The 18,476-nt window shown below is 41.3% G+C and overlaps 1 protein-coding gene across 1 annotated transcript; it reads left to right on the top strand.

The window, feature by feature from the left end:
- Positions 1 to 1,553: 1,553 nt before the first annotated feature.
- Positions 1,554 to 16,957, top strand: LOC146708717 (protein NLRC3-like). Its single transcript, XM_085455524.1, has 10 exons — positions 1,554 to 1,617; positions 2,575 to 2,695; positions 2,780 to 2,881; positions 5,113 to 5,191; positions 7,177 to 7,381; positions 7,542 to 9,330; positions 10,525 to 10,698; positions 10,912 to 11,085; positions 11,263 to 11,436; positions 16,765 to 16,957. Exons 2-10 carry the CDS (start codon positions 2,607 to 2,609, stop codon positions 16,955 to 16,957), a joined length of 2,979 nt encoding a protein of 992 aa, XP_085311650.1. The 5' UTR covers positions 1,554 to 1,617; positions 2,575 to 2,606.
- The last annotated feature ends 1,519 nt before the right edge of the window (positions 16,958 to 18,476 follow it).

Genomic DNA, 18,476 nt, shown 5'->3' on the forward strand with positions numbered 1-18,476 from the left:
CCCACTGCTATCAGACTCCTGAACAGCTGACCGACCTCAAACTGCAGTTTGCACATCAGGTCACTTTGCACACTAAGTTCATTTTGCACATTAAACTCCATGTACATCCATGTACATCGACATCTGCAGACCACACGTGTCTTCAGTTACTTATTTGTACTTATTTGCAGTTATTTATCTTTTTATTTTATTTTTTTAAGTTATTTCTTATCCTTATTTTATCTTTTTATTTATTCTTATCTTGTTCTTTTAACCATTATCTAACTTGGCATCGTGCACGGTGTGTTTAGATTCAGTTTAAATTCAGGGACACGGAGCTCCTGTTGATCCTCTACCTAATCACACGAGCCACGGTGTGAGAACGGGTGTGGGTCTCAATCAGCCAAGGTTTTGGGTGAACCCATTGTGAGATCTAGCCCCACCCCATCATGTGATTTCCTGTGATCAAATGTCCCAGGATGTGAGTGGGTGTTAAGACGTCCATGTCCCTCTTCAAGCAACTTAAAGAAGTCCAGACGCTTTTCTTTCCAAGCTCCTTCAACAACATCATTCATAGAACAACTTCCAGCTTCTTTTGCTCGGCTACAGTTTGGATGGATTTGCAGATGCAACAAGACTAAAATGGTTAGGGTCAGGAGGTCAAAGGTCAGAGCTCCTGTGGGTCTGAGGGCGGCCTCACGCTGGAGAAGGATGAAGGAGTCTGACCTGAGCCAGTGTTTGACATGAACACATCAGCACTGCTGTCAGTGAGCCTAACGACAGCCGTTAGCATCATTTCAGTGTTTCAGTCATAAAAACACTTCCTGTCTCTGTGGTGGTTACAGTGACATCATGCAGTTTGTGCTTTGACCTCCAGAGGGCGACAAATCAGCACAGACAGAGAGCTCCATTCAAACTTTGCTGCCATCAGGAATAATTCTTCAAATATAATCATCAGTGTTTGAGCAGTTATGATATCAGGGACAATCTAGACATGTGTGACAATACTGAACATGTCACATGACACACCTCAAACATCATGTGATCCACTCTCAGTCTGCACTTTCATTCATGACTTCAACAGGTTGAAATGAGCTTTGAAGAAACATTCAGTGAAATAAATCTTTCATGGATTCATGTGAGCAGCAGATGAACTTTGTACCAACAACATCTTCAATAACAGAGTCTGAATGAAGCTCAGGTGTTGATGCTGCTCACTGATTGGACGCTTGCTTTCAGCTCTGCTCTCAGTCTTTACTGCACAGGTGAAGGTAGAAAGTGTGACTGGATCTATAGACTGGAAACAGAGAAACATGCTGAACATTTGAAGCTTTGCAGCAGAAATGTTCATGTTACAAATACAGCAGAGCTGGTCTGGGATCAGTGTGTTCACACCTGCAGCTACAACAAGGTTTCATGTCTCCACACGTCAGCATGTGAACTTTACTCTGACTCAGTCTGAGCAGTCAGACGGCATATTTTTAAAGTTAACACATCAGCACACACAGAGCTGAGCCCCTCCCACCTGTGCTGAGTTTCAGGTGGAGCCCCGCCTCCTTCCAGGAAGCAGCTCACCTGTGTGTCCGTGTTTAGTGTCCAGGTGTGGAGTGGAGCTTGTTGTTGGTGTGTGAAGAAACTGTAAGTTTGCTTTGTTTCCTCCTTTAACAGTTTGTCTTTAGGAACTTTACTGTTTGTTCAGCTCGTGTTTGATTTCTTCACACAACAAACTGTGTGTGTTTGTATTTCCGGTCTCTCCATTAAAGTCAGTGTGTAATGTTTCCTGGCTAACATCAGCTGTGTGCAGCTTAGTTCAGCACAAATCTGCCGCTCCATAGTTCACGGTAACGGACTCACAGCTGGACCAACGAGGCCGAGTGTGTCCGCCACTCTGAGCTACGTTCGTGTTTGTGTACTTGTAGTTTGTACTTTGAGTTCACTCAGAGCCCACAGAGGACGCAGCGTACGTGATGACGTCACAGCCCTTTACCTCCTTTACTGTCACTGTGATTAATATTTACACACGAGACACCTGCAGAGCTCTGACGCTAAGCTAGCACACAGCATGCTAACGCTAAGCTAACGCTAAGCTAACACTAAGAGTTCTTACAGACACGAGTTAAAAAGCTGCTTTTAGTTTGTGATCAGAGTCCAGGACTGAGAGCAGCAGCAGAGCTGATGGATGATGAATTACTGGATGGAAGAAGCTTCTCATTAGCAGTGAATCAGTGTGTGTGCAGTTCTCTGCAAACTCAGCAGCAAGAATTAGTGTGAAGCTTTAACTCTGCTGATCCTCTTTGAATCCTGGATCAGCTGAAATGTTTAAAATGTTGTTCACACGTGTTGGACTGACTGAAGCTTCCAGTCACAGTGAATCAGTGTGTGTCAGTGAATGCATCGTGTGTGCTTCAGGCTCCATCTAGTGGACTGATAGCAGAGCAGCTGATGGCAGCTTCCTCTGCCTCACACTGCTGTCTGACTGCATCCAGCTGACACTGAGATGAAGCAGGAAAGAAGCAGCTGATATTTGGACAGCACACATGATGAAAGGAGGATTTCAGCTGATGTGCACATGAATGATTTGTGTTTCCTCTGCAGGTAGAAAGTGTGTGTGAGCTGAATTGAGCAGCATGGATCAGTGTGAGGACAGAGAGGAGGGAGTCCCTCCCTCTAAAAGCACTCTGTGTGGGGAACATGAGAGCCAGACCAAAGCTCAGAGGTGAGATGACCATCTCTAACTGTCCATGACTCTTCTCCATGTCACAGCTCAGCACTCACATCACTGCTGCATCATTATTCACAGGAACCAGCCTGGACCTCCACCCAGCTCTGTGTCCTTACAGAGTGACTGGTCTAAACATCACCCCATTAAATTTAAATCCCAGCCTGTGTCTGCTGCAGAGAGGTGAGCTGTTAGCAACATGAACTCTTTGATTAAACTGCTTGATGTTGTTGGATATAAACTACAAACACGTCGTTCCCTCAGTCCCATTTAAACTGTCTTTTAAAACAAGCCTTTGGTTTCTAAACAACTGAAAACCCACTTCAGCAAACAGGAAGTGATCAGAGCGTCCGTCCACTTCCTGTCAGGCCCTGCAAACATTTCATATTGAAGAAAAGTAGCTGACATCTCACATTTTTACTCCACCACATTCAACCATTTTGAGATTTTACAGCATGAAACTCTTGTCACATGACTCCTGTTATGTTATAGAGTCATGTGACCACCAGGGAGGGATTTGTATGGATGAAACACATTCAAATCAATCTGATTCATCAATGGAAACATTTTTGGTGTAAATGCAGCAACACTGAAAACGCTGAAGATAAAAACACAACAGATGAAATATGAACAAATCGAGGCTTTGAATACACGTGTGTGTGTTTGAGACACAGAGATAAATGGATTGTGTGTCTGTCCTATTGCTGCGTGAGGGTTTTATTGTAGATTTTGTGCGTGTACACTTTTGACCACGAAGGTGTTGAAAGGGCGTAAAACAGTTGGAGGCACCAGAGTGAACACTGGTGCTGTCAGTAGATTAAAAATGACTAATTAATGACACAATCTTCTGTCATTAATCCTGATTAATCACAATTACTTGATCAATAGCTGCAGTTACATTTTTCCAACTTTATATTTAAGCCTGTAACAGACGTTTACACCATATAATGAAGTCAATGCAGAATAAACACAAAGAATGTTAAACGCTTCAATTCAAAGAGACTTTGAATAGTTTTCAGTCTTTAACTCAGCTTCTCTGCTGTAAATACAACTTTGTAACAAACATATATACTAAAAGCTAAGTGTGCACTAATATATAATAATATATAATCTATATTACTGCTGTTAATGAAAATGTTTAATCAGACTCATCACAGGGTTACTGTGGATTCATTTGGATGAATCACCATTAAACATCATTTTTAATGTAAACGAATCAAAGTTCATTTCATGAGCAAACAGACTCGAGAGAAAAGGGCAAATTTACACACTTAACATGTTTATTGAACATGTAAACATTGATTAACCTCCTGAATGAGCCGACCCCCCCAGGGACAGTCCTGCATGCTAATGATGGGCTCTGCTCTGTACCTGCAGGATTCTGTCAGCCACAAACTCCTCAGCTGATCCTGAATCTGAGCCCATCTGTCAAACAATCATTTTCTTCACAGGTCTGTGGAGGTGGCACTGATCCTGCAGCAGTCTAACACTCTCTGTCACTCTTCTTCAAGTCTTTGACACGAGGAACCAAAACTATGTTATTAACAACACTAACAGGTCTGCAGTTTGTCCACTTGGCAGTTGTGTCATCAGTGCTTTGCATCGTTGTGATATTTTAAGCTGGAAGTGCTTCGGTGAAAAGAAAATTCCTTCTGTCACGATGTGCAGAATCCTTCATGTTGGTCGGCTGGTCCGTCTTGTTATTTTTTTAATGCTCAAACTTTCCATCGAGAGGTCAGTGTGTGTTTGTCATCTTCCATATTGAGCTGATTGGTTCAGCTGCCGTCACTAACAGATGTGCTGCACATCTGCACGTGTGCAAAGGTAACTCTACTTGGACAAACTGCCCGAAGTGCGTTGATAGAAACATTTCAGGGATTTTGAGTCGTTCTGCTCTCCAGATGTGTCGTGTTAAAGGTTTTTATCATGTTAATCATGATAACAGATGAACCCCTAACCCTACATGTTAATTTTGACAGCACTGCTAAATCCTTTTTAATGTTCTTCTGTCAGATCATTGATAAGACTCGACTCCAAATACGAGACTCAGAAAACTCAAATGAAAACTCAAATCAAAGCAATGAGAAAAGGACTTCTTGTGTTAGAATGAAAACATATGGAAGTGGTCAGGTTTCAAACACTCGATGAATCTACTGCACAGTTACATTCAGGGACCTTTGGCCTCCTGAGAGCATTAGTTGATGGTTCATCACAGTTTTCTCAAAGTTTCCTCTGAGCTTCTGCAGCATCATCACTTCCATCACTGATGAAAGAAAGTTCATAGAAAACAGAAAATATATCTTCACAATCTGAGAGTTTAAAACTTGACAGACTTGATTCAGATGAAGTTATTTGAGCAGAAACTCCTGGATCTTTATCCTGTGTTGATCTAATCCTTCATGGTTCCTCCACAGAGTGGACCAGCAGAGCTCAGAGGTTCCCAGTGGTCAGTCTGCCCAGCAGCATCAAACACAGCTGGACTCCATATTTATGGTCTGTACATGTACAACAACTACTTTATTATTAATATTAATAATAATGCATTTATTTATAGGTCCCTTTCAGAACACCAAGGACTCTGTGGACTAAATGACCAAAAGAAACAAACTTTGAAATCAGACGGTGCAAATGTGATCACAGGGAAACGTTTTAAACATCGAGGCTTTAAACAGAAACCAAAGTGAAACAGTTTGTAGTCGAGATCAGTGGGAATGAAGCTGAATAACTGTTTCTTCAATAACTTTGAGCTCTTAAAAAAACAAAAACTAGCTGAAAGTCTGGCTGCTCTTATGAAAAGTACAGAGAAATTATGGGTCGCTCAACACTTGTGCACAATATAAGAGTTTAAATAAATCTAAAGAATAACTCAAAATCCTACAATCATACTGAGAAAATCATCTACAGCTAACTATCCAAGTGGATTTGTTTAAGACAGCTCCATCTGCTGGTGGCCCTCTGCAGGTGCATGAAAGGGGCGTGTTTATAGTGAAAGTAGTAGAGAAAGTAAACCCCACGGGAAGGAGGAGGACTCTCAGTGGCTTCCAGCTCATATTCAGACATTTGACTTCTCACTGAAAGCAGCAAGTTTGAGTGTCTGTACCTTAGTTAGAAGAGATAACATGTCAGTAGTAATTAGAGTTGATTGAGCAATGCTGTCCTTGTAATGTAGTTTATGATTTTTATGGACAAGTCCAGTTTTTCTGTAGAGCCTCTCAAGTTGGTGACAGCAGCAGTGGAAGTTCACGTGTAAACCAGAGCAGCAAATCAGGTCCAAATGTGTTGTTCACAGTGAGTGGGATCATCATTGGCTGCTATGTTAACCTCCTGCAGCAGGATGTCTTTGGTCAGAGAATGGATAGATCACTAAGTCATTGTTGAGTTTAGGGAGACAGTAGACAGTTGGAGGAGGTTCAGCCAGTTGACACACAGTAGATAAAATAACTGAAGGCAGGAGCAGACACCTGTATGACTTTCCACCTCTCACATAGATTATTTCCCTGGGCAGCGCCACAGGGCTGGTAGATGTAAACAAAGCTGGAGGAGAGGATTTATTCATCTGAGAAAAGTCACAGAGTTGTGTCTTGATGCTCAATCATCCAGGTACGTAAATCCCAAAAAGCTTGATTCTGTTCATCTGGATGTTTTCAGTGGGAGAAACGTTTCATCATCATCAGGTGACTTCTTCAGTCTCAGCTGACTGCAGGTTTCAATCTCATAAACAGGACATTTGTATGACTGAAACCAGCCCACTGAAGGAACAATGGGCTGGGAGGTCAGTTCATTGATCATTGGTACGCATATTGTCAGGACCATTGATCAATGGTTGTTGATCAATGGTCATGAGTCCAGTTCACAGAGAGCTGGGGAATGGCTGCAATCACAGCATGTAAGATGGTGACAGTTGTACCCTTAGGCCCCTCCTCCATTCAGAGATGGTCTTTCCTTTTCACATAAATGGCCTCCTTGACTCCGCCCTCAAACCAGCGTTCACATTTACTCAGGACCTTCTTGATGTGAAGTTCTTCTGCTTCGCTGGCTGCTGTGTCTGTGGGGATGGTGTTTGTTCTGTGTTGTTGTGTCCTGATGACGCCCAGTTTGTGCTCCAGTGGATGATGAGAGTCAAACCTTAAATACTGATCTGTATGTGTAAACAGAGTGAACCTTTCAGACCAGTTGTCTGTACGATCAACTCAGTTACCTGAAACATCTCCAAGTTTCTGGCTTTGATCATCAACCTGTTGGTAGTTCAGCTCTGAACACCAGTGAAATGTTTCTCCCACTGAAATCGCTGCATTCATATGAACAGCATCAACGTTTTGGGATCGTGGAGTTGTGGACAAAGTCTCAGTTAATCAGATAAAGTCAAACCTATAATTGGTGAAGAGTTCGTGGATGATATGCCCCTTGATCGTAAAGAAGTGGATGTTGTGTGGACTAAAGTTCAGAGTGGTGGGTCATTCATAAATATTCTGTTCCAGCTGCTGGAGGACAACATCATCACTTTTGTGAAGAACGAACTGAAGAAGATCCAGAAGGCTCTGAATCCAAATAAGCCCCAGTGCTTGGAGTTTCAGAGGGAGGATGATGAGCAGAGGAGAAACAGCAGAGAGGCATTTGTGAAGATCACAGTGGACTTCCTGAGGAGAATGAAGCAGGAGGAGCTGGCTGACCGTCTGCAGAGACGTAAGAGGATTTATCTAAAGATTTAAGCTGCTGGATAAATGAGAGACTTGTGACACCAGTGTGTTCAGTCATTTCTCAGTGGGTCAGAAATTGTCATCAGCATTTTGTAAAATGTGATTGTTAAAGTTGTATTTTTATTATTATTATTCATAACTTCCAGCTGCTGTTTGTCATCGTAAACTTAAATCCACCCTGAAGAAGAAGTTCCAGTGTGTGTTTGAGGGCATCGCTAAAGCAGGAAACCCAACCCTCCTGAATCAGATCTACACAGAGCTCTACATCACAGAGGGAGGGACTGCAGAGGTCAATGATGAACATGAGGTCAGACAGATTGAAACAGCATCCAGGAAACCAGACAGACCAGAAACAACCATCAGACAAGAAGACATCTTTAAAGCCTCACCTGGAAGAGATGAACCAATCAGAACAGTGCTGACAAAGGGAGTGGCTGGCATTGGGAAAACAGTCTTAACACAGAAATACAGCCTGGACTGGGCTGAAGACAAAGCCAACCAGGACATCCAGTTCATATTTCCATTCACTTTCAGAGAGCTGAATGTGCTGAAAGAGGAAAAGTTCAGCTTGGTGGGACTTGTTCATCGCTTCTTTACTGAAACCAAAGAAGCAGGAATCTGCAGCTTTGAAGACTTCCAGGTTGTGTTCATCTTTGATGGTCTGGATGAGTGTCGACTTCCTCTGGACTTCCACAAAACTACAATCCTAACTGACCCTAGAAAGTCCACCTCAGTGGATGTGCTGCTGATAAACCTCATCAGGGGGAAACTGCTTCCCTCTGCTCGCCTCTGGATAACCACACGACCTGCAGCAGCCAATCAGATCCCTCCTGTCTGTGTTGGCATGGTGACAGAGGTCAGAGGGTTCACTGACCCACAGAAGGAGGAGTACTTCAGGAAGAGATTCAGAGATGAGGAGCAGGCTAGCAGGATCATCTCCCACATCAAGACATCACGAAGCCTCCACATCATGTGTCACATCCCAGTCTTCTGCTGGATCACTGCTACAGTTCTGGAGGATGTGCTGGAAACCAGAGAGGGAGGACAGCTGCCCAACACCCTGACTGAGATGTACATCCACTTCCTGGTGGTTCAGGCCAAAGTGAAGAAGGTCAAGTATGATGGAGGAGCTGAGACAGACCCACACTGGAGTCCAGAGAGCAGGAAGATGATGGAGTCTCTGGGAAAACTGGCTTTTGATCAGCTGCAGAAAGGAAACCTGATCTTCTATGAATCAGACCTGACAGAGTGTGGCATCGATATCAGAGCAGCCTCAGTGTACTCAGGAGTGTTCACACAGATCTTTAAAGAGGAGAGAGGACTGTACCAGGACAAGGTGTTCTGCTTCATCCATCTGAGTGTTCAGGAGTTTCTGGCTGCTCTTCATGTCCATCTGACCTTCATCAACTCTGGACTCAATCTGCTGGAACAACAGCAAACAACATCCAAGAAGTCTGAAACAGAAGAATCTGCAAAGAAACACTTCTACCAGAGTGCTGTGAACAAGGCCTTACAGAGTCCAAATGGACACCTGGACTTGTTCCTCCGCTTCCTCCTGGGTCTTTCCCTGCAGACCAATCAGACTCTCCTACGAGCCCTGATGACACAGACAGGAAGCAGCTCACTGACCAATAAGAAAACAGTCCAGTACATCAAGGAGAAGCTCAGTGAGAATCTGTCTGCAGAGAAAAGCATCAATCTGATCCACTGTCTGAATGAACTGAATGATCGTTCTCTAGTGGAGGAGATCCAACAGTCCCTGAGATCAGGAAGTCTCTCCACAGATAAACTGTCTCCTGCTCAGTGCTCAGCTCTGACCTTCATCTTACTGTCATCAGAAGAAGATCTGGATGAGTTTGACTTCAAGAAATACTCTGCTTCAGAGGAGGCTCTTCTGAGAATGCTGCCAGTGGTCAAAGCCTCCAACAAAGCTCTGTGAGTAAACATGTTGTCATCGCTTCATTGTTAAAATCATGGGAAATAAATCAGAAATGCTGAGTTCAAAGAGCACTGTAACATTTTTTTAAAATAGTAAATTAAATGATCATCAGTCACTCGGTAAATATATGGTAGTTTTAATGTTTCACTCCAGCATTTCTAAAACACACTTTGTTCTGTAACTCTTATCAAAGGACAATCCAGACCCAGCCTATAAGAACATGAGCTCTGATGCTTCAGCCCCTCTGACAGGTTTATTATCCTCAGCTTGTTCATTTGTCTCCAACTCCAGGAGTTTGGTTGTTTTATTCTAAAGCACAAACTTCACCTGCCAGACTTCACCTACATCTTTTTCTGATGTTCATAATTTAAGTTCAAGTTTGTATCTCACTTTCAGTGCACACCCTCCCTTTTTAAATATAAATCTCTGCTGTGCTGTCATGTTTTCATCCTGTATGGAGGGAGAAACTCGGTCTTCATTACTGAAATTGCCTCTAAGGTCGTGTTTCTTGTCAGTAACCATATGTAACTGTAAGGCTTCCATAACCAGTGTTATCACAGAATTACAGTGGGTTCACTCTGGGTCCTCTACAGTTTCTTCCCACTGTCCACAGACATGCAGTTAGGTTACCTGGTGATCTAAACTTCATGCAGGTGTGAGTGAGAGTGGTTGTCTGTCCCTCTGTGGGCTTAGTGGAAGAGACTGGATGGATCTCTGCTTTGTCTTTGATATATGCTGACAGCAAACATTCTCCATGAAGTCTGCATTTCAGCTCATCTCCTTTATACGCACCTTTAACAGGAAGAGTTTTATACAGCTAGTGTTTAAAATCCAGTGTTATTCACAATACACAGGTAATGAGCATGATTATTGAATTACTAAAATTTTCTAAAATAATTGTTTTAGTTAATATTGTATGACAGTGTACACAGAATTATTAGCTCAGTAGGCAGAGTGGTCGCCCCATGATCATAAGGTCAGGGGTCGAATCCACCGAATAGTTACCTTGTGGTACCCCTGAGCAAGGTACCATCAAGGTACCAATCATGTGCACTGGACTGGTAGCACTCATAGTCTCATAGGTTTAAATAAATTTTTTAAAAAAAGGGTTCAACATATAAACAAATTTAATTTGATCACATATATTGTTTGTTTTTTTTTTGTTTTTGTTTTTTTCCTTTCTCTCACAGACTGAGCAGCTGTAACGTCTCAGAGAAAGGCTGTGAAAATTTGCTGTCAGTGGTCAGCTCCCAGTCCTGTAGTCTGAGAGAGCTGGACCTGAGTACCAACAGCCTGAAGGCTTCAGCAGTAAAGCTTCTGTCTGCTGCAGTGGAGAGTCCACATGCCAAACTGAATGTTCTGAGGTCAGATCAATTTGTATTATGTTTAGTTCTGTTTGTTTATGTGTTTGATGTTTGTTTTTGTTTATGTCTTTATCCAGTTATCCTTGTTTCATAGCATTTTTATTCATTTCAAAGTTAAACAGAAGTTTTACTAACCTGCTCAGCACAAGACAATAAGCTATTGCACCTTGATTACACTTTAACAACAATCTTTATTCATGTTTTTATCTTCAGACTTAACATCTGTGAACTCTCAGAGGAAAACTGTGAAGCTCTGTCCTCAGTTCTCAGCTCACAGTCCTCTAGTCTGACAGAGCTGGACCTGAGTATCAGAATGCTACAGGATTCAGGAGTGAAGCTTCTGTCTGCTGGACTACAACGTTTAAACTGTAAACTGAATACTCTGAGGTCAGATCAGAAAACATTTAGTTTTTAGAATTCTTAATTAAAGTTCATCCATATGATGTTGTATCTTAGTATGTTTATGTTTCCTTTAAAAAATAGAAAGTCAACATTTAATGTTGTGAAATGTATTAACAAACTCTACATGAGTACTTGTTTTATAGATTGTCTTTTATTTTTCAGACTGAGTGGCTGTAACCTGTCAGAGAGAAGCTGTGAAGCTCTGTCCTCAGTCCTCAGCTCCCAGTCCTCCAGTCTGAGAGAGCTGGACCTGAGTAACTCTGACCTGCAGGATTCAGGAGTGAAGCTTCTGTCCGCTGGACTAAAGAGTTCACAGTGTGCAGTGGAAACTCTCAGGTCAGGATTCAAACTTTTCCACAGATGATCATTTGAAATGTGATTTATATTATTGTATAAACAGGTAACTTTTACAGCTGTCAAGTGAACTTTTATTTACATTTGAGTGGATAATTGGACTCTGAATTACTAAAAGTTGTTATAGTCATGTCTCTGTTTATTTAAAAAAATACTTCATGTACTGCCTAATTTAAAGATTTAGGCTCCTTTGGGCCCATAATATATATATTTGATTTCTTTGTGAATGAAATTAGGAGGATATTGGCGACTGCTGATTGGCTCGCTGTTTGTTTTTTATTCACAGTACTTAATTTTAAAGGCTGATTTCTCAAAATGAGATGTTTATCTTTTCTTCTACAACACGTGGAGCCACCAAATCTTCTTGCTTGATTTATTCATTACAGTTTGATTTAAAGAATATTAGACTCGTAACATAATAAATAAATATATTTATTTCACTTCTTCTTGAGAGAAAGAAAGGGATGACTGGGTGAGCTCCAGTGGTTCATCCCAGCAGAGAGAGCGGCACACTGGGCTGCAAATGATCACAGTAGTAATGGCCATAGTTTGATAAAACAGGCAGTCTTACCCTGTAGAAAATACAGGGTTCTGGTGCCGATGTGGGGGAGGGGACTCGCCCGGTACTAACTACATACTACTAACTACCTCATTCAGATGTCTTCCGTACTAACCTTGATAACAAGTAACTGCAGTAGCCTTATAGGTCAAATCAGTTTCACCTGTTAAAGTTAGCTCCACTATTAATTAGGGGTGGGGGAAAAAATCGATACTGTGTAGTATCGTGATATTTTGTTTGCTAATAATGTATCGATACAGGGACAGCAGAAATCGATATTTTGTTACAAACAATTTTTTCTCTGAAGTCAACATGCTCTGGAGTCAGAGCATGTTGACTTCAGAGCATGTTGATCCTTTTTCTGAGCAACAATCCTGACATTCCTTCACTGTCCAAATGTGTTTAACTTTTTTTTTGGCAGCAATAAACATGACAGTTTACTTATTTTAATTTAAGACATGTTTAATTTTAATTAAGTTTGAAACTTTTTTATTTAATGTAAAATTATATATTTTTTTAAATTTACTTTCAAATTCTTCAGTTGCTGAAGGGGCTGCATAGTTTTCATAAATTGCATAGTTCAGAATAGCTATAATTGTACCAGATGGTTGCATTCAGTTAAGTTGGACTAGACTGTAATACAAACCGTTCAGTTTGTCAACAATAAAACTGAAATGAGAGAAAGACTGAGTGTGAGACTTTGATATTAGATAAAATGAATATTGATAAAGTTTACCTTTATGTACAGAATCTGAATATCGCAAAATATTTTAAAAAATCACAATAATATCGTATCGTGCGTTAAGTATTGTGATAATATCGTATCGTGAGTTGTATGGTGATTCCCACCTCTACTATTAATGGTGTCACTTGTTATTTCTGGGATGAGTTTAGTAGCCTGAACAGCTGCTTAAAGGAAAGTAATTAAATAATAAAAATAACCTAAGTCCGGGGGAACCTGCAAGAGCTGTTTGCACAAAGAATAATGCTCAGACTTTGAGGTTTTATCGTTTTACACAAGGTTTAAAAATGAATGTCCACAATTGAATTGCAGAAATTGTTATTGAGCTAATACTGATGTAGTTGTTATCTTTGGTAAGGAGAGGTTGGAGGAAGGATGAGCACAGTCAGGCCTAAAGATGCTCTTAATAATAATAATGGATTGCATTTATATAGCGCTTTTCGAGACCCTCAAAGACCCTTTACAATCCCACTACAGGGAGTGCAGAATTATTAGGCAAGTTGTATTTTTGAGGAATAATGTTATTATTGAACAACAACCATGTTCTCAATGAACCCAAAAAACTCATTAATATCAAAGCTGAATGTTTTTGGAAGTAGTTTTTAGTTTGTTTTTAGTTTTAGCTATTTTAGGGGGATATCTGTGTGCGCAGGTGACTATTACTGTGCATAATTATTAGGCAACTTAACAAAAAACAAATATATACTCGTTTCAATTATTTATTTTTACCAGTGACACCAATATAACATCTCCACATTCACAAATATACATTTCTGACATTCAAAAACAAAACAAAAACAAATCAGCGACCAATATAGCCACCTTTCTTTGCAAGGACACTCAAAAGCCTGCCATCCATGGATTCTGTCAGTGTTTTGATCTGTTCACCATCAACATTGCGTGCAGCAGCAACCACAGCCTCCCAGACACTGTTCAGAGAGGTGTACTGTTTTCCCTCCTTGTAAATCTCACATTTGATGATGGACCACAGGTTCTCAATGGGGTTCAGATCAGGTGAACAAGGAGGCCATGTCATTAGTTTTTCTTCTTTTATACCCTTTCTTGCAGCCACGCTGTGGAGTACTTGGACGCGTGTGATGGAGCATTGTCCTGCATGAAAATCATGTTTTTCTTGAAGGATGCAGACTTCTTCCTGTACCACTGCTTGAAGAAGGTGTCTTCCAGAAACTGGCAGTAGGACTGGGAGTTGAGCTTGACTCCATCCTCAACCCGAAAAGGCCCCACAAGCTCATCTTTGATGATACCAGCCCAAACCAGTACTCCACCTCCACCTTGCTGGCGTCTGAGTGGGACTGGAGCTCTCTGCCCTTTACCAATCCAGCCACGGGCCCATCCATCTGGCCCATCAAGACTCACTCTCATTTCATCAGTCCATAAAACCTTAGAAAAACCAGTCTTGAGGTGTTTCTTGGCCCAGTCTTGACGTTTCAGCTTGTGTGTCTTGTTCAGTGGTGGTCGGCTTTCAGCCTTTCTTACCTTGGCCATGTCTCTGAGTATTGCACACCTTGTGCTTTTGGGCACTCCAGTGATGTTGCAGCTCTGAAATATGGCCAAACTGGTGGCAAGTGGCATCTTGGCAGCTGCACGCTTGACTTTTCTCAGTTCATGGGCAGTTATTTTGCGCCTTGGTTTTTCCACACGCTTCTTGCGACCCTGTTGACTATTTTGAATGAAACGCTTGATTGTTCGATGATCACGCTTCAGAAGCTTTGCAATTTTGAGACTGCTGCATCCCTCTGCAAGATATCTCACTGTTTTTGACTTTTCTGAGCCTGTCAAGTCCTTCTTTTGACCCATTTTGCCAAAGGAAAGGACGTTGCCTAATAATTATGCACACCTGGTATAGGGTGTTGATGTCATTAGACCACACCCCTTCTCATTACAGAGATGCACATCACCTAATATGCTTAATTGGTAGTAGGCTTTCGAGCCTATACAGCTTGGAGTAAGACAACATGCATGAAGAGGATGAAGTGGACAAAATACTCATTTGCCTAATAATTCTGCACTCCCTGTATTCATTCACTCTCACATTCACACACTGGTGGAGGTAAGCTACAGTTGTAGTGGTAGGTTAGGTTTTGCCCAAGGACAAAATGACCAAGACAGAGAGAGCTGGCTCATCAGACAGACAAGCTCATCTTGTAACCTACTGGTTCGCTGGTCAGCACACCAGCTGACTAGCGAACCGGCTAACTAGCACACTGGCTAACTAGCACACCAGCTAACTAGCACACCGGCTAAATAGCAAATCAGCTAACTAGCAGACCAGCTAACGGCAGCCACAAGCTGAAGGACGATTAAATGTAGTGGAGATATCAGAGATGACACTGGTGTGTCCGATTCACTCTTTAGCACTCTGGTCACTCCGGTGTGTCAGCCAGAACACCACTGAAGGCCAAATGATCCCAGCATGTGGAATAAAGAGCTTAAGGTTTGGTTTAAGACACTTTATTCTTTCACTGATTGATTCTTGCGGCTGTGATCACGTGTGTGGTTTCTTACAAAAAGGAAGTACACAATACAAATACATGACAAATAAGATGAATAGATAAGATACATATCCAGTTATATGCATACGTCGGTATAGCTAACATAACCATTGATAAGGTCAAAGATCACAGTACTATAATGCAGTAATGTTAAACACAAAGGTGTATATCTACATAAATCTGTCCTATCAGTGATCAGGGTACTGTAGTATACTTCCACTACATAAACTATAGAAACTAAACGACATTAGTGTGACTTTAAGTTACCATCAGTACAGACGAACTGATGGTAGTTGTACAAAATAAAGGCATTGCAATTATTGTGAAGGGCTTCCGGTTAAACTAAGATCAGCTGATTACCTCATAACAAATTGTTTGCTATAGAACGCAGCTCCCACTCTTCATTAATATCATGTACTGTAACTCCCAAGTAACCATGGTTACCCAGCCACGCCCAGTAGTCTCCAGAGAGACCAACAGCTGGTGCATGTTGTAACGCCGTGGCTTTCGTAGTCTCTCCTTTTTCTACAGCTCATGTGTTCTTCTTGTGATGGTGCGTCTTGAGGGAGGCTCATACATGCCGTCATTTGTTGATCCTAAGAACGTTCCTCAGACCGACTTCTTCAACAACACTAATCGGCCTGCAGTTTGTAGCTACTCACTTCACTGTGGTGTTTGTTAGCTTGTCTTTCTTTGGTTTTATCCTGACTCCTCCCACAAGCTGATCCTACGTAGTCTGCCCAAGCCTCCCACTGCTGTTTGTTTGGGTGGTTTGTTTGCTGCCATCAACAGCGTGTAATGCATTTAAGTGATACTTCAGACATGAAGTACTGCGACAATAAAAAACTCAACTTTGCTTAAAAATAACTTTAGTTGTATCAACACTGCCCTCTGGAATAATTAGACTTTGGTGACAAACTGATGTGATCTCCATGTTTCCTTTGTTGGACTGTGGGCGAGTGTCAGAACTGAATGTACTGAGTAACATGTGGAGTTTAAATATGTGTCAGTTCCAGTTTTAGAGCTCTAAAGTGCAGCTATCATGTTAGGAATATGTGAGGAATAGACAGGAACACTGAGCACACTGAGGTCAAATCTTTATTTATCCAGTTCATCTGTAGGCTGAGCTCAGTCCATCCATTTAGTGAAATGATGTTTAAAGGTCTCCTTGTTCTGTGAGCGTGCACAGATCCTGAAGCAGAAAGCCTGGGCTACAGAGAAATGATCATCACTGTGATGATGCTCACCATCTCTGACTGGGATTTGAGGTTTTGTCAAAGCAGCAAAGAAAGCCTGGCTATGTTGGACTGGGTGTGGAAGCAGCTCCCAGTTTGAGTTCAGGAGACAGACACCCTCTCTACTTTGACGATCAGCTTCAAACTTTCCTTTTTGATAAAACTTATAGTTAGAGCTGGATCAGGTGACCCTGAACCATCACTTAGTTATGCTGCTATAGAGATGGATAACAGATGGATTGTTGTTTTGTGTGTCTGCAGTCTGTCAGGCTGTCTGATCACAGAGGAAGGCTGTACTTCTCTGGCCTCAGCTCTGAGCTCCAACCCCTCCCATCTGAGAGAGCTGGATCTGAGCTACAATCATCCAGGTGACTCAGGAATGAAGCTTCTGTCGGCTGGACTGAAGGATCCAGGCTGGAGACTGGACACTCTCAGGTATGGAGAGAATGTCTGATATAGGAGGAAGAGCTGGAAACATTTCCTGTGTCCTTTACTCACTTCCTGTTTGTTTCCTGCAGATGAGACATGAACAATCACACATGCAGGAATATTTTCAGGGACAGACACACTAGTCTAGCTGGATAGTACATGGATATTTATGTAGGGGGTCTTCAAGGAGTCTGTTTGCAGGAACATTAATGATAACTGATAAGTCATGTTGAGAGTTTCATTAAAAGTAGACTTACAGTTAGGTAATATTTGGACAGAGACAACATTTTGTAACTTTAGATACAAGTATCAGCCATGTGTGTGTTTCCCATGCTGTATGTCCACAGTCACAGTGACAGTCAGTGACACTGACAGAAGGATGAAACAAGGCTGTGAATCATTTCAGTCTGTGTGTGTGACAAAGAGGCAGACAGGAGCAGCTAACATTTGGAAATGGAAGCTTACTGGAAACACTACATTCACGGCTGAATTCACAATAGATTTGTTCTCAAGTGCACATTTAGCAGCTAATGCTAATACTGTTTTCCCTTTGCTTTCTACAGCAGCTATTGCTAAGTAGGCCACTTTGCTCCGCTAAGGATTTGTGTGACCATGATGGAGACTCTGATAAGCTAATGCTGCTAAGCTAATGCTGTTTATGGGCCCTGTTAGAATCAATATTTCATTCTCATTCTGTTGTTTGAGAACAATATTAACGTTTCACATCATTATAACACAAGAGAAAAGGGTATTGGCATTAGCTACTAGTGCTTATTCACCTCAAATTACCTTTAGCTGCTAATGGCAGCCTACTTAGCATTAACTCCTCACTAATATAATGCTAATTTACATCAAATTAGCATTAACTGCTCATATTGTTATAAGGAAAGAGAAAACAGTATTAGCATTTGCTGCTAATAATTATTCACCCCTAATTAGAATAAGCCGCTAAAAGCAGCCAACTTAGCATTAATTCCTCACTTTGTTGTTACCCAACGGAAAAGAGTATTAGTATTAGCTACTATCATTTTTAATAAGTAAGAGAAAACAGTATTAGCAGTAGCGCATAATGCTAATTCACGTCAACGTAGTATTAGTTAATAATGGCAGCCTACTTAGCATTAACTGCTCACTAATATAATGCTAATTCGCATCAAATTAGCATTAGCTGCTCAAGTTGTTATAAGGAAAAAGAGAAAACGGTATTAGTATTAGCTGCTAATAATTATTCACCCCTAATTAGAGTTAGCCCCTAATGGCAGTCTACTTAGCATTAACTCCTGACATTGTTATAATGCAGGGGAAAAGAGTTACCATTATCGGATAATGCTAATTCTCATCAAATTAGCATTAGTTAATAACGGTAGACTTCATATCATTAGCTGCTGTCATTCTTACAAAGCAAACAGTATGAGCATTAGCTGTTAATCCTTTTTCATCTAAAATTAGAATTAGCCACTAATGGCGTATTGTTAAAAAGTAAGAAAAAACATTGTTAGCATAAGCGGATAATGCTAATTCATCTCAAATTAGTATTAGCTAAT

This window comes from Copadichromis virginalis, linkage group LG5 (assembly GCF_057382275.1).
Source record: "Copadichromis virginalis isolate Kocher_CV1m ecotype Utaka linkage group LG5, C_Virginalis_male_GT1.1, whole genome shotgun sequence".
Lineage (NCBI taxonomy): Eukaryota > Metazoa > Chordata > Actinopteri > Cichliformes > Cichlidae > Copadichromis > Copadichromis virginalis.

Coding starts and splice junctions, on each gene's coding strand:
- LOC146708717 (XM_085455524.1), top strand. CDS start 2,607: ATGGATCAGTGTGAGGACAGAGAGGAGGGAGTCCCTCCCTCTAAAAGC. Junction 2,882..5,112: donor CCTGTGTCTGCTGCAGAGAG/GTGAGCTGTTAG, acceptor GTTCCTCCACAG/AGTGGACCAGCAGAGCTCAG. Junction 9,331..10,524: donor AAAGCCTCCAACAAAGCTCT/GTGAGTAAACAT, acceptor TTTCTCTCACAG/ACTGAGCAGCTGTAACGTCT.